The sequence below is a fragment of the Engraulis encrasicolus genome, chromosome 14 (genome assembly GCF_034702125.1).
Source record: "Engraulis encrasicolus isolate BLACKSEA-1 chromosome 14, IST_EnEncr_1.0, whole genome shotgun sequence".
Classification (NCBI taxonomy): domain Eukaryota; kingdom Metazoa; phylum Chordata; class Actinopteri; order Clupeiformes; family Engraulidae; genus Engraulis; species Engraulis encrasicolus.
The window spans coordinates 1976040-1992478 of NC_085870.1; the positions used below are offsets into that span (position 1 = coordinate 1976040).

Here is a 16439-nt window from a genome sequence, read left to right on the forward strand (position 1 = left end):
GTGCTACACCCTCCATCATGACAACATTCTACAGAGGAACCATAGAGAGCGTCGTGTCCAACTGCATCACAGTGTGGGGAGGAAGCTGCACGGAGAAAAACAGGAAGACACTCCAGCGTGTTGTGAACACAGCGAAGAAGATCATTGGAGTACCACTCCCCTCCCTGCAGGACATTTACACCACACGCCTCACCCGGAAAGCACTGATGATCATCAAAGACACAAGCCACCCTGCACACAAACTGTTCAGCCTCCTGCCCTCTGGAAAGAGGTACAGGCGCCTCCGTTCCCGTACCACCCGGCTGGCGAGCAGCACAATGCACCAAGCGATCAAGATGCTGAACACTCAACCCACTCTCCCTCCACTGTCAGCCTCTAGCCAGCAAGGCCACTGACAACCCCCCCCCCACTGTCAGCCTCTAGCCAGCAAGGCCACTGACAACCCCCCCTCCCCATCCCCCACCACCATATCTGCGACTGAACATTCCACCTGCACTACTATACTTGTGACTGAACTTTCAACCTGCACTAACTCAAAACATGCACACACACACACACACACACACACACACACACACACACACACACACACACACACACACACACACACACAAGCACACTGCACTTTCTGCACTAAACCCAACATACACACACTGACACACACACACACACACACACACACACACACACACACACACACACACACACAGACACACGAACACACACACAAGACGCACACCGCACCTTCTACCTGCACTAAACACATACACACACACACACACACACACACACACACACACACACACACACACACACACACACACACACACACACACACACACACACACTGCTGCTGGTGTACTTGACAGACCTTTTTATATTTATTTTCTTCAAAATGCTACTATTACCATGTCAGAACGCTATAAAGGACTTTTTTTAGGAAAAGCACAAAAACACAACAAATACCTCTTAATGTATGTCCTCTACAAGTCTTCTGTTGTCCAGTCTTGCACTTTAAATGTCTGTATGAGCACTGTCTATGTCCATACTGTCTTAAGTCCATGTATAAGTACTGTCTATGTCTATACTGTCTATGTCCTTACCTTAATTAGTCTATGTCTGTATGGGAAAGCAAGAAATGTAATTTCAAATTCTTTGTATGACCAGTGCATGTAAAGAAATTGACAATAAAACCTACTTGACTTGACTTGACTGCTAGGCCCATACCTGTCACCAATACACACAATGAGGTTGCGGGTCAAGTCATTGCACACAGGCTGTGTATCTGAGTATCTGGTATATGTTAAGCATTTGCAGACGCGATCCCTGAGTTAAGGACTGTGGCGTGTTTACTCAGTGTTCTGAGTGGGGCTCATAAATCCATAAACGTCTGTGAGATTTATTTAGAGTCTGACAGATTTTAACAGTCATTAAGCTTATTGGCACTCTTGGTTGCAATATTTGGATGAACCAGTTGAACTTTTCCCCTGCCTGCCTGCCTGCTGCGGCAAGACTAATCTTTCCCAAAGGCTTGTTCCCAAGGGCTTGAGCATGTGGGAGCTATTCTTGAGATAATATCTTTGTGAGTTAGCAATAGTAGCGACCGCTTGAGTATAAGAGACATGGGAGTATATATCCCTGCTGCTGGAAACTGCTCATGAAGTGTTCCGCAAGGCATGGCGACCACACGTTGCCTTCGCCACATGAGACACAAGAGACAGAGCCAGAAATGTGCAGCCATGATAATTTAGGCGTTAGACGTCCTCACACTACCCTCTACTCAGGGTTGCTTAAAAGCTCCAAAATAGCCTAACCAATCTGACGTCCACATTCCACCATATCAAATTATTATTATTATCATCGTCATTTTATTATTATTGAATGTAAGCATTATCTATTTAGAGGTAAAGTGGACTGAGTTTCTAGTTGCAGCAGGCCTAGTTGTATTAGTAGTAGTAGTAGTAGTAGTAGTAGTAGTAGTAGACCCAGTTCTAAGCAGCCTATTGGTGGAAGTGATCTGATGCGCAGTCCATCTAATTTGTGAGACATACACACCTGCTATAAATAAAAGTAGGCCTATACGCTTGCATTCAAAGTGTAAGGATAACTAGAACTGAAGCTGACACACTACCGGTCCGGCCGCCCAAGATCTGTAACTGAGGAGGGCTGCAAACAGGGTTGCCAGATGTGACTGATGATTTCCAGCCCAAAAAAAAAGCTCAAAACCCGCCTGGAAGCACAAAATCCTTCCCAATACTAATGATTTCTATGGCAAAAATTGGGCAGGTTTTTCTACTAAATGCCATTTTTACCCGCACACTGCCATCCTAAGCAGCCCAATTGGGCGGGAAACAGCCCAATCTGGCAACACTGCAGGAGGGCTGCAGAGCCACACTACCGTCTACCCTGTTGATCGTCCTCTAGGTGGCATATTAACCTACTGAATAAATTGCCTTTCAGTTGCTTCATGCAACCGTGTGTGTGTGTGTGTGTGTGTGTGTGTGTGTGTGTGTGTGTGTGTGTGTGTGTGTGTGTGTGTGTGTGTGAGAGAGAGAGAGAGAGAGAGAGAGAGAGAGAGAGAGAGAGAGAGAGAGAGAGAGAGAGAGAGAGAGAGAGAGAGAGAGAGAGAGAGAGAGAGTGAGTGAGTGAGGCGGGGGTGACGATGCTAATTTTAAATGCCACAAGCACTGCAACAAACTAGGCTACTTAAAAAAAAAACGATCCCCAAGCACTGCTTCAAGAATCCTCAAAATCCCACAAAATTAAATGTCTGCGAATACTGCTGTCATCCACTGCGTTTTTCAATATGAACAGCATAGCCTACCGCTATTCGAGTAAACGCCAGAGACGGCAACAATGGAATCGGAAGACAAGTCATGGGCATTTCAATGTTCACGTGCACAGAGGCTGATAGAAACACCCCCCGCTTGTGATTGGGGGATGCCCCCGCACGTGTAGTGCCGGATGCGCATACAAGCCAGTTGCTGCGATTTCTTATGTAACCGGTGTGCATGAGCCGGGTTACCTGCGGCAACTAACCCAGTTTTATTCCGTAAAATGGTCTCCATTCATAATAATATTAAACCACATTTAAAATCATGCAAGCATGGCGCCATTTTTGTGTCATAGTGTTGCATTACAACATCTTCTGGGAAACAGCAGAGACCAGCGTTAAAACTGGGCTACGTCGTCAAGGCACTCGTTTGTAGGGTAGCTACAACGTGACCTGCTGGACTCATTCACATACCGGCTCCAGTTCTGCTGCATTGCTTAGCAGCGAGCAAGGCGTACCCGATGACTTTTGTTACCCACGTGTGCGGCGAACCCGCCTTTAATTCTTGGAAACGCTGTCTGGCCGAATGTTCATCCGCAGAGGGACTATATCGTCGTTCCGAGGCGCTTTTGTAGCGATACCCAGTGATTTCCATTTTGCGTCAAAGGTTTTCCCTTGTAATCGTACGCAATCTAAAATTAGGCATGGTAGTTGAAGTATTAAAAAGTCAAGTTTTGAAGATATATTTTGGCGCGTTTTTGCGGTGTGGAAGGAGACATTTCTCAGTCGTCGTATATAGTTAAATGCCCCCCCTCTTGCCACACCTACTGTTGAACCGTATTGCTCATGGTAGGCTGCCATGTGTCCTGGAAAATCAACGATATCAACCCTTTTCCACCCTTTTTCAACTATAGAAGTGCGATTGATTGTTAATCGTTTGCTAATATCGCTTCGACGGCGTAGTGTCCAGCCAATCTTTTTTTGCTACCCGAGCTGATACGGTAAGATTTTTTCGATGCTCTCAGTTAACTACTGCCATGCTCTTGGACAAATGCATTGTCGGCATAATGAGCCGGCTGTTCACTTCTGTCGTAAAGTCGTCATGCCTGTATCATAAATGAAGCGTTTCAATCGACTTTAATTATAACCACCTAGCGCAGATTTACATTCTCTATATGTGACATGTGGGGCTTTTGTACCGTTTTGTTGAACTTCGTAGTCGCTGTCCTCCATGCTGTTAACGCCTCGGTTTCATCATGGGTGGCTTTTCATTAGCTGCCTCGCCAAGCAGAACATTGCTGCGTGCATGAACCATATGGTTAACACAACAAGTGAGAACTTTCTTTTGTTCAGTCAATTCAAAGATCAGATTTATATTGAACGGTAACAATAATGATAATGTTTTTTTTTATCATTTTATTTAAAAAATAATAAAAATAAAAATCACTATGCATGACATGAAGCATAGGCTAGTTTAATTGATCTCCGAATAGCTGTGAACAAGAATTGCACGAGAATGTGCATTCTTTTTCCTCTCGAGGTACTTGCAGCTACCTGGAATGCTGCGTGGACTGTTCCCCATTCATTGTAGACAAGCATGCTTGAATCCACCCTGTTGCATTGGGAAGAACTAGACAAAACTCGGGGAGATCTAGATGTTGGGATTTGAATATTAATTGTGATCATATGATTTGCGGATTATTCACTTTTTTTATTTTATTTGAAATAGTTATGCTTGCCTACTAGCATAGGAATTGTACAGCCAGTTATTTTTTATTATTCATTTTATGTGCTTAATAGTCATAAATCAAGCTGGAATGTCGCAGTAGTTGTATTGCCCTTCGTCTGTGTATTCTGTACATCGTTTGGTTCTTTGTTTGGAGGAGAAAGTGTTTTGCCTTTGTTGTGGTGATCATAAAAAAAATTCCGGTAAAACCGGGGACTAATCCAAATGGAACCCCTGTACTCCAGCTGTTAATATGATGTCATTTTAACGTGGAAGAGAGACCGGCTTTAGAACCTGCCCACGATGACGACTGGGCGGAGTCGGGGTTGTAAACACGAATAAAAGTACTGTGTGCCGGTTTTTAGGCATTGTGGAGTTGTGTGTGGACCAGGGTGTAGAACTTACACGTGTTTAAGTAGGCCAGTTCGAAAGTTTGAATTAACTTTCCTATACATTTCTACAAAACCGAGGGGAGTTTATTTTTTTGACTGAATGCTGAGCGGATTGTCTTTTTCTGATTTTTCTTCAGATTCTGCCAAGATGTTGCAGAGTTTCTCCCCCTCGCGCGACTGGTTCTACGACTCGGAACCGCTGCTCTTTGACGAGGAGTTATGCCAGAGTCTGATGCAGTCGATACCCACGCCGCCACAGTCCCCACCACTCAAGTCGGATTTAAGTAAAGAATTATCCAAAGAGGATCAGTTGGAACTTGTCTCAGAACTTTTGCTGGAAGATCAGGACTTTCTTCATCTGTCTCGTCTTTGTGATTTTATGCACGACAACGATGCCTCTATTGTCAAAGACCAACAGATCGGCGTTTCGGATGCGGACGATTGCTTGTGGCATTTGGGAGAGAAATCAATGGACAAGTTACCTGTGCTCTCAACCAGCCCACTGCTCTCAGACATCGACACCTACATTTTCGAGGAGATTGCCGGCTCTACGCTGCAGTGCCACGACGTGTCGCTGGAGAGCAAGGCTTCTTCGGAAAAGGAGGACTTCTTGTTAGACAGCCAGGAGCAGAGTGAATCGTCCTCGGATTATGGCTCTCTTTCTGCTGGTGGTGATTCATCGACAAGCGATTCTGGTGAGTAATTTATTTTAGTTTTTTTAAGGATGCAACTGTACTTGCACGACTAGTCTTGTGTGTTTTAATTGAGAAAGTTGTTGGTGTTAATGAATGAATTGCTGTGGGGCCACGTGTCCTGCTGTATTTTCAGCAGCCTATGTTTTGGTGGGTAATATTTGGCTATACAGACCATAACGTTGCGGTCGCTGTAAATAAGTGCACGAGAGCAGCCGGATGCTAGTAGCATAGTTGAGTTTGAAGCTCATGCCAAGCTCCCTCTCATAACAACGGAGAGAAACGTGACGAATTCGGAATTATGTCGTGATTTTAACGGTCCTGCCATCTCCTCTTTTTTTGTTTTGCAGAGGAAGAGATTGATGTTGTAACTGTCAGAAGGTCCAGCACGCGAGCCCAACAGCGCGAGCAGCAGGAGGAGAGTCGGCGAGAGCAGCTGCGAGCTCTGAAGCGCTGCCACTTGGAGATCCAGCAGCAGCACAACTACGCGGCGCCTCGGCCCTCCTCCCCCGTCCGGACCGAACACCACTCCTCTTCCAGCAAACGCTCACGCACCTCGGACCTGTCCCACCACCGGCTATCCCTCTCTGGTAGGCCGCGAGGGATCGCTGCCAGGCACTCGGCAGAAGTAGAGGACGAGGAGGAGAGGCGACGGACGCACAACGTGATGGAGAGGCAGCGGCGGAACGAGCTGAAGAACTGCTTTCTGCGCCTGCGAGACCACGTGCCCGAACTGTCCAATAACGACAAAGCGTCCAAAGTGGTGATTTTGAAACGGGCAAGGGACAGTATCAGAAGCCTGGAGGTAGAGAACCAGAAACTGAACTCCAAGAAAGACAAACTGAGAGACAGGCACGATTGGCTCAAATCCAGATTGGAGCAGCTGAGGAGGTCATGATCCATGGGGGTCATGTTGTTTTTTGTCGGACTTGTAATGGACCAGTTTGAGTCTTCTGTGTTGATACTGCCTTCAAGCAAAGTGTCCCTGCTGACTGTTAATATTTCTTAAGAGACTTTACATTTGTTCAGTGTTGAATTTGAAGTGTATGTGCATGTTGGGCACAGCAGGAATTGTTCTCATTCATTCATTCATTCATTCATTCAGTCATTTATTTAGCCTTTTGTCAAATTGTTTTTGTCTATTTCCACAAGTCTTAATGTTTTTACAAACTGCATTCTGTGTATAACCCTAGTCAATTGGCAGGTTTTTTTTTTTTTTTACAGTGATTCCTTCAAGTACTTGACATGGTGACGACGCACGTCTTTTGACATTCCCCCAATTCTTGTTACTTTTTTGTTTTTGGTTTTTGTTTTCTATCTCCTTTTGGGCTGGCACCAATTTGTATGATCATGAGGGGGTCGAATGTGATTTCACCAATTCAGCTACTTGATCGACATGAACTGATGTGTAATAACTGATTGATTAGGAAAAGTATATTAAAAGTAAAACGCCTGTATATTCATTCGTTGAGAGTCCGCTTTCATTTGTCAATCTTATGATGGATTATCTACCTCCATTAGGAAAGACCTGGGATCCCGTTGTGGCAACTGTAAATGATGTTTTTGGTTTTAATTGTTTTATGTGTAAATTATTTAGTGTATTTTTCTTTTGTTCATTTGAAGTAAAAGTTCTGTTCTTTGCAGCACTTTGTTTTATAGTATAATAAAAAAGAATGAACAAGAGCTTTTGTTGTCCAAGTCCTAATCATTTTTCTTCTCTCTCCCCCCTGAATGCTGTCTCAACCTTTTTCTTTACACCACCTCCTCAACACACCAGCTTCAGCCCTTCAGTGCAGGACAAGAGGAGCTCAGGTTTCCTTTGTTTACCTCCCTCTTTGGCCAGATAAAGTGGCACTCCCTCCCACTTTTTATGGTATGTGCTGGATGAAAGGAAGTGTCCTCTACAAGCCTCCAGTCCCAGGCCAACAGTAGTAGGCCATTGGTTGTCTTTGAGCTCTGAAGAGTCACTCGCCCTATTGCCCAACACCAAAGTTAGTTGAGAGGCTTTGTGTTTGTGTGTGTATAGTGGTTGTGTGTGGTATTTAGGTCAAGGTGAGTGGGTGGCTGACTTAAAGACATGTGCATTCAAAAGAAAACTGTACCTATTGTGGCTGTAAACGCCCAGATAAGAGATGAGATGATTTTGGTGTGTCCGATAAGAACTGCTCTGCAGTTATAAACTAATTGCCAATTAACTAACCAGTGATGGTTGCTGTAAGGGGGTGGTCTTGGTGTGTAAGCTTGTTATCCTTGCTTATTAGTATAAACATTAACGATACATACTGATGAGGCCTTGTGTAAGCAAAGATAAACCGTTTCCCAAGCTTATAAAGCCATCAGCAATGAATAAAACTAAACTGCAGGCTGAAATATGCAGCAAGTGGCTGGTGGGGGATGAACTAACTAAGCGCAGTAATGAGCCTGTTATAGATTTGATTGTTACGTAATACATAAACATTGCGGAGTGCTAACATCAGCCAACATCCAAGGACCTCTCATAAGGGAGCTGCTGTTTATTACTGCAGCTGACAACTTCTGCCGCTCTTCTAGAACCAATCGGGAAAAAATGTTATTTCATTCTCTTGTCTCCTCTCGTAGCACTACTATACACACAAACACACAAGCAAACAAAACAGCTCTGGGATACAGCATGATCTTGTGTGTTGTTACACTGATGGCATGCTTTGGGCAAAGTTTTGATGCCGACACAGGAGATGATGGTTCATGTTTTAAAATGCGGCCCACTGGGCAGCTGAGGTACCGTAAGTGCCACTACAGGCCACTGGGCAAAAGCTTATATCCAAAGTGTCTGACAGGGTAGGGCAGGACTTCTCACATTCAGGAGTACAGAGTAAAACAAAAGGTGTGATGCAAGTGAGTGGATGTGGAGGTGAACCAATACCCTTTAGTAATAACTGTTAGTCACTTTAAATAAAAGCGATAGCAAATGATAAAAGACGTAAGTAAGTAAGTAAGCTAGGAAACTAGGGTGCAGTTATTTTGAGGGGAAAAAAATCAAGGACCACTCTTGATATGGGCAGCCATGGCGTAATGGAGATTGGTTTTAGATCAGAAGGTTGCGGGTTCAAATCTCACCCTCCTAACTTCCTACCGCACTTAATGGCTGAGGTGCCCTTGAGCAACAAGAGACCTAACCTCACACTTCTCCAGGGACTGTAACCGTGTAAATAACTAAGCTGCTTTGGATAAAAAAAGTTTCAGTTAAGTGTAATGTAATGTAATGCCGTGATTTAAACAATGTCAGATCAAGCTCATTCCCCCTCCCCAAAGCAGGCTGAGGATACTTTCGCTGGTTGTTAATGATTGTCCCAAAACCTTAATCCCCATACAAAAAACATACTAATGTAAAGCCTCTGCAAGAGAATAGCTGTGGCAGGCAGGCAGTCCTTCACCAAAACCCCGAATAGTCTCTGAGGAGGCTCAGCTGAGTGAGGATGCCCAAACAAAAACAACAGAGAAATCAGGCCCAGCGTTTCTTTCATCCTTTGTGCCAGATCCACATTTGGCCGTGGATGCTGTGTGTCAAGCTGCCTCTGGTATGGGGAACCTCCTTAGGCTCCACATTGTTAGAGGGGCATTCCTCGTTGGAGAATACAGGATATTGTGTAGTGAATTGGGGGGCCTGAAGACAGGTCATGCTTTGATATGCTAATTGGCCTGCTTTGGTTCCAGGCTTTGGCTCCAGCGAGACTTCAAACCAAGGTGTTGAAAGACTGGAGGAGTGCTGAAACCCACGGCAGTTAGCGGGACGAGTCGACAAGACGAGCATTCATGCATATATACGCCCCGGTCAGACAACGCAGACAACGTAGCACGGATCTGATAAGAGTAATAGTGGTGGTGCTGCTATGTGGCTACGCTAGTTAACTCCTGCAGGGTTGTAATGTGTCCTTAACTACTGACCCGCATGGCAAACAAAGACGCAGAGCAGACTCCTCTCACTGAACTAAATAGGCAGGATGCTGGGTCTGTAGGTTAACAAAGGACATGTTTTGTCCCTTTCAAATAAAGTTGTTTTTTAAATGCTGCTTAACTGATCTGAGGTGTTTGGATTCAACGATGAAGACGAAAGGCTGGAGAGTTTGCACACACACAAAGTTGTGCAAAAAAGACCAAAAGCAAAAATCTGAGTGAAAACATTTGGGTTTGCACGTTCTCCATCCTCTTCTTAGATTTTCTTTGACTACAAAAGCTGTATCAAAAACATGTAAAACAACTATTTTAACATTACTCTACTCTCCTTCAGAAAGTACAGTATACTTTTCTTTGCTGCAAACTTAAAAACTGCATCATTTTGAGATGAATGTCATCAGTTATAGCAGTGAGGGAGGACAACACTTCTGGGAATGCCTGCAGAGCAAAACGCCGGTACAGTTTTAAAGCCTGTCATTGCATTGAGCCATGTCAAGAAGATGAAGACTTGAAAGGATCACTTACTAAACTCTGTCAATGTTTTATTTTATGACTGTTTGCCTGGAATGTGCAGAACCACCTGGAGAGATGCGGTGTTTGTGCTGGTGGCCTGTTTGTGTGTGTGTGTGTGTGTGTGTGTGTGTGTGTGTGTGTGTGTGTGTGTGTGTGTGTGTGTGTGTGTGTGTGTGTGTGTGTGTGTGTGTGTGTGAGAGAGTGTGTGTGTGTGTTTGGTATGTACTGTATTTGTGAGGAGGGGGGCTCACAGCCTGCGGACGGGACGACCATACAGTGTGTTGGATGAATGCCCTTAGGCAGGGAAGACGACAGCCTGGGACAAAGGGGTCCGTTTTCTCAGGCCCAGGGAGGGACAGGCGAGGGGCCCCAGAACTGGGCCCTCTTGACATTGTATGTATTGGATGGGGGGCCTTTTAGATGAGCTGTCAGGCCAGCGCCCCCCCCCCTGGGCCTCAGAGCATCTTCAGTATGTGAAGTAGGCTACAATACGCTATATGAAGTTGAAAACAGAGGTGTAGTCTACGTAGAATGCAGGTATACACACTCAGTATACACACTTAAAAATTTCCGGGATTTGAGTATACCCACTTAAAATTGATTGATCCATTATTTAGAATAGCACAAATGTATACAGTATACCCACTTCAAAAAATGTTCACATATACAGTATACCCACCCAGCGGTCGATTCTAGGGTCAGGTGGGGCCCCAAGCGAAAATGCAAAAAAAAAATGAGCATTTGAACCAAAATCGCCACTACTGTGGTAAAATGTGGCCTGTTATTCACTATCTAGGGCCTTGGGGGCCCCAAACGGCTGCCTGCCTTGCCTGGTGGCAAGATGCGCCTCTGCACCGGGTAACCCACCACAAAAAAGTAGACTACACCACTGGTTTAAAACATAACTCAGTAATAATGTAACCAAAAGTGATTCTGTGCTTACAGGTGTTACTTTACATACTCTGCAGTCTGCAGCCCCCGTGTCTGTGAAGAGGCCACTCCTCCTCCTCGGCTGCGTAGTGCAGTGAAGTGAACTGGAGTCTTGGTAGAAACTCCAGTGAGTCATACAGGCACTTGTGTGTATTTTTTTTTTTTTCAACTTTTACTTGAGTATGATTTAAGCAAAGTAAATATACTTTTCTTGAGTAGAGTTTGTATTCTGTACTTTCTCCATATCTGGTAGTACGTGGGCAGGCAAATGCTGTATACCAGGGGTGGGGGGACCTATGTCTTGATGGCTGTTAGCTAATGTTATGCAGCATCACATGAATGAAATATGACATATTTTGTAATAGAGTCTTAGAAAGTACATTTGCAACACAATTCAGTTATATTCAGGGGACCTGGAGAAGGTGGGGTCTGTTTTAAAGCTGGCTGCCTTCAATATAGTCCTGAAGTGCAGGGGGGAAGTCTTGGTTTGTGTTCATAGTACGGCCCTCGGAAGAGTTTTATGGCCCTCGGGTGAATTTGAAGTGGCCCCTCGAATGAAAATGGTTCCCCACGCCTACTGTATACTCAGGGCCTTCTCTTGTGTATCAGACTGTTGAAGAAAGGGGGAAGGCACCGGCAGTGTTGCCAGATGTGTCTGACCAAATCCCGGCCAAAAACTTCTCAAAAACCGCCAAAATGCGCTAAATTCCGCCCAAATTCAACAAATTACGTTTACTTCTATGGGCCCAAAACAGCTGAAAAAAAACGCCAAATGGCCAATTTTTCCGATTTTTACCTGCAGACGCTCATCCCAAGTAGCCCAATCCCAAGTAGCACCCGCCCAATCTGGCAACCCTAGACACCGCTAACATACAGACACACATTACAGTTTGGTGTTAACAGGCTTAGCAGCTCCTTGTTTATCTGTGCTGGGGTGTTACCAAGGGGGGGTCTAGGAGATGCGGGGGGGAAGACCATATGGCGATGGCCAATCACTCTCTCTACGATGCAGAGTTTAATAGAAATGTCCCATCGCCGTATAAGCCATCAACACATGAAAGGGGTGCCGTAGGTCGGTGAACCACACAGACTGTCCCACCAGCCAACACCTTTCTGAATAGACAAGCTTTCAAAGTAGTCCTATAGGCTACGGCAGTGTTTCTCAGCCTTTTCTTAGGCGAGGCACCCTTTCAATTCATGAAAAATCTCAAGGCACCCCAAACCAACAAGCCGTAACCTGGTATTGCATCCGATACCACACAAGCTTAGATAAGTAACACATTTGGAGACGTTCAAAGTTGCAGCTTTATCTCCGACAGGCTATGTGTAGGCCATACTGGGGTGACCTAAATTTACTGTAAATAAATCTGTGTAAATAGTGGATGAAAAATGTAAACGTAAATGGTGGATGAAAGATTCCACTGACTAAGCATTAATTTAGACAAATATGTATTATATTACGTAACTTATTCATCTATTTAGGTCAATTTCACATACCGTCAGCCACGTTTCCGCGGCACCCCTGAGGGGGGCGTGCGGCACCCCTGTTGAGAAACACTGCTATACGCTACGGCAGGGTGGAAAACATCTCCAGAATGTCTATTGGAGAAAATTACAGTGGTGACTGCCTACTGTACTGTATATGTTTGTTGGCCAATTTTGAATGGCGGATAGTAAATCATGCCTTCTAAAATGACACAGTAATGGATGGATTTAGGCACGGCCATTCACACTTTCATTCTTATGCAACAATGCAGCTGCATTCTTTACTAAGCCTCGGCTTTAACGTGCGGTAGTTGATAATATTCGTCCCACTCAGACTCGTTGTTGAACCACTTCAGCTTCATCAAGTGCCTCTTCAGATGAATACAGCAGCGATATGTTGCAAATCACCGAATTGAGATTTTAAAGTACTGTTTCTCAACGGGGGTGCTACAGCCCCCCAGGGGGGCGTTGGGTAGCCCGGGGGGGGGGGCGTTGAGAAGGATACAGCTGAGTGGGGGGTGGGGCTTAGTTCCCATTGGCGGGCATTAGTCTATTTTATATTTCAATACTTAGGGGGGGTGTTGTGATGAGGTCAAGGGGGTGTTGGGAGGCTTATGATGAGGTCAAGGGGGCTTTAGTTCAAAAAAGGTTGAGACCCACTGGTTGTTTCAAAGCATACAACACTTACACAACACCACACTACCCTCCTCCGTCGTCGGCCGTAGAGAGAGAGTTCACATAAAGATAAGAGAGTGGCACATGTGACACCGAGCGTTAAAAACTGCCATCAAGGTGAGGAATGGCTTTATTACCAGTGGCATCGACACGGAATTTCGTTTTTGGCTGTGGAGTGCAAATACTAGGTTAAACACACAAAAGAGAAGAGAAGAGAAGAGAAGAGAAGAGAAGAGAAGAGAAGAGAAGAGAAGAGAAGAGAAGAGAAGAGAAGAGAAGGGTGTGTTAGTTATGGGGTGGGAGGACAAGAATGACAAGGAGAAATGGTTTTGTTTTGTTTCTCCCAGAAGCATATCAAGTACGTGGCACCTTGCCATCCTAGTCACAACACCGCGCCAACGGCACAACACCAAACGCCCGCGGTGGAATTCTACAGGTGTATATGTCAGATGGTACGTAGGCCACACCAGACCAGGGACCACTTCAGTCCAGATAACATGATGTAGTATTGTCTACACCAGTGATTTTCAAAATATGGGCCGGGCCCACTGGTGGGCCCTGAAAGTATTCCAAATAGGCCTTGAAATCATTTTCTACAAATTATAATCATATTCTGGTGTGTGTTGCTATTGATTTATTTGAGTTTTATTCGCAATTGGGTCAGAGGTGGGCCCCGAACATTTGAGACAATTTCGAGTGGGCCCCACGTTGGAAAAGGTTGGGAACCCCTGGTCTACACAGTGGTACTCTTGGTATGTGGTTGTATGGTAGACGCTCTCAGTTGAAAACAAAAAAAAACTTTTGAAAATGTTTACTAACTCCTCAGTAGAGGAATAAACCTGTAAATGTTGATGTCTACAAAGAAATGGGGATCAAACTCAGGTTCTTCTACGCAACAGTAAAGTCCGTCCTCCTCTATGGCAGTGAATGCTGGACCCTGAAACCAACCCTAGAGAAGTCCCTTGATGGCTGCTACACCAGGATGCTGCGTGCAGTGCTTAACATCAGTAAAAGTGTTCCTGTAACCAACGAAATCCTATACGAGGGAATACCAAGGGTGAGCGAGAAGATAGCTGTAAGGAGAATGAGACTTGCAGGACATTGCCAAAGGCACCCAGAACTGCCAGCCAGCAAACTGGTGCTATGGGAACCATCACATGGGTGCCGGTTAAGAGGACGTCCCACGCTAACATTTGTGGACATACTCAAGAATGACGCCAGAGCCCAGAGTACCAGCGAACAGAAAAGATGTAATGGGAATCGGGATGACTGGAAGCAACGATGGAAGGCTCGCCTGAGGACGACCTAGAGAGAGGGACGGGGGGGTGTAAGTGGGCTATAAGTGATATAAACCTTTAAATGTTGAGCCCACAGGAGGAGGGGTAAGTCGGCCACATGCCGATGGGCAATATACTGTATATAAATGGCGACTTCTACAACTTTGTGTGTTACAGACATGGTCAGATTGAGATTGAAACTGACTGCTGAAACACAGACTTCTTTTTTTTTTTAAAAAAGAAAAAAAGAAAAAAAAAGCTTCATCTTGCTGAACATGCTAATTAAAGGCCTGCTGCTGTTTCGCAATACCAAGGTAGGTAGGTCCTCTCTTGGGTGTGAGCCAAAGTTAGGTACCTGAAAATCCACTTGACATTATGAGACATTGTGAACACTGGCTCAGAGGTGATGACGATCAGAAGTAATCTACGGCACACACACAAATCCTGTATACAGTGAGTGCTGGACTGGCCATCTGGCATAGCGGGCATTTCCCGGTGGGCCCTGCACACCCTTGAGGGCCCCTGTTTATTTATTTTTAACATTTCTGAAAATAGGGGACCACAAGGGTGCGGGGCCCACCGGTAATTCAGTTCTGCGCCGCTAATTATGTGGGGGCCCCTATTTTTATATATATATATATATATATATATATATATATATATATTTTTTAGGGGCTTTTATGCCTTTATTTGACAGGACAATCGAAGATGGTGACAGGAAGCGAATGGGACAGAGAGACAGGGGAGGATTGGGAAATGACCCGTCCGGACTCGGACCGGGGTCCCCGTGGGTGGGTATGCAAGCCCAAATGTGGGGGGCTTAGCGCACCTGGCCACAGCACCCCCCATGTGGGGGCCCCTTTAATCCAAAAGTGCCTGGGCCCTATTTCTCCCCCAATCCATCCCTGCCTGTTTTTCAGGCAGAATGTACAGGGGGGCAGGGTTGCCAGATGAGGCTGATGATTTCAAGCCCAAAAAAAATGCTCAAAACCCGCCTGGAAGCACTAAATCCCGCCCATTTCTATTGATTTCTGAAATTGGGCGTTTTTCCCTGCAAAATGCAATTTTTACACGTGGATGGCCATCATAAAGTAGCCCAATTGAACGGGAAACCGCCCAATCTGGCAACACTGCAGGAGGCCTATATGCTTTTCACACGGTGTGACTGAGCAGTGCTGAGGCTGTGGTGTGGTATGTAGTGTATGTCCATACAGTCAGTTTAGTGTGTTTAAGGATTTAAAACGACAACACGGTGACCTACATTGCTTCATGATTCAGAAGAAAAGCCTTTCTCATTCTCTCTCTCTTTCTCTCTCTCTCTTTTCTCTCTCTCTCTCTCTCTTTCTTTCTCTCTCTCTCTTTCTTTCTCTCTCTCTCTTTTCTCTCTCTCTCTCTTTCTTTCTCTCTCTCTCTTTCTTTCTCTCTCTCTCTCTCTCTCTCTCTCTCTCCCATAGAATTCCACCCAGTCATCACGCACATTTACAGAAATAACATATAAGCATAAGCATAGACACAAAGGCGCACAAACACACAGGACCTGAGAAGTCACACAGTGCACCTAACCCAAGGAGATGGTTAACACCATATCATATAGACTGTAAAAAACCTACAACAGCTTGTGATCAGTATCTTATCAACACTGAGCAAGGTTCACAAGAGCTGTGCGAGGAGATAGAAACAACTTTGTGATTTCGAGCAATTTAAGTCTTTTACACACAGTCACACACACACACACACACACACACACACACACACACACACACACACACACACACACACACACACACACACACACACACACACACACACACACACACACACACACACACACCTCTGTCTGTCTGTCTGTCTTTCTGTTTCATTCTTCTCTTACACACACACACACACACACACACACACACACACACACACACACACACACACACACACACACACACACACACACACACACACACACACACACACACACACAAACACACACCGACTAAAGGACTCCTAGGTATTTGATGACCCCGAGGGTCAGCAAGTCCTAAACCAGTAGAG

At 45.1% G+C, this 16439-nt stretch overlaps 1 protein-coding gene across 2 annotated transcripts; it reads left to right on the forward strand.

Annotated features, from left to right (window-relative positions):
- The first annotated feature begins 3243 nt into the window (after nucleotides 1-3243).
- mych (myelocytomatosis oncogene homolog) lies at nucleotides 3244-7266 on the forward strand. Of its 2 annotated transcripts, XM_063214789.1 has the most exons (3): nucleotides 3244-3774; nucleotides 5029-5586; nucleotides 5934-7266. In XM_063214789.1, the coding sequence occupies exons 2-3, from the start codon at nucleotides 5040-5042 to the stop codon at nucleotides 6479-6481; spliced, it is 1095 nt and encodes a 364-aa protein (XP_063070859.1). In that variant the 5' UTR covers nucleotides 3244-3774; nucleotides 5029-5039; the 3' UTR covers nucleotides 6482-7266. The 2 variants fall into 2 exon arrangements, with proteins under 2 accessions (XP_063070859.1, XP_063070858.1); XM_063214788.1 differs by lacking the exon at nucleotides 3244-3774 and having other exon boundaries at nucleotides 4240-5586.
- Nucleotides 7267-16439: the final 9173 nt, after the last annotated feature.

Bases quoted from the DNA above. Each gene is read 5' to 3' on its own strand.
- mych (XM_063214788.1), top strand. From the start codon at position 4,992: ATGCTGAGCGGATTGTCTTTTTCTGATTTTTCTTCAGATTCTGCCAAG. The intron at 5,587-5,933 runs GTGAGTAATTTA...TTTGTTTTGCAG, and splicing joins TTCATCGACAAGCGATTCTG to AGGAAGAGATTGATGTTGTA.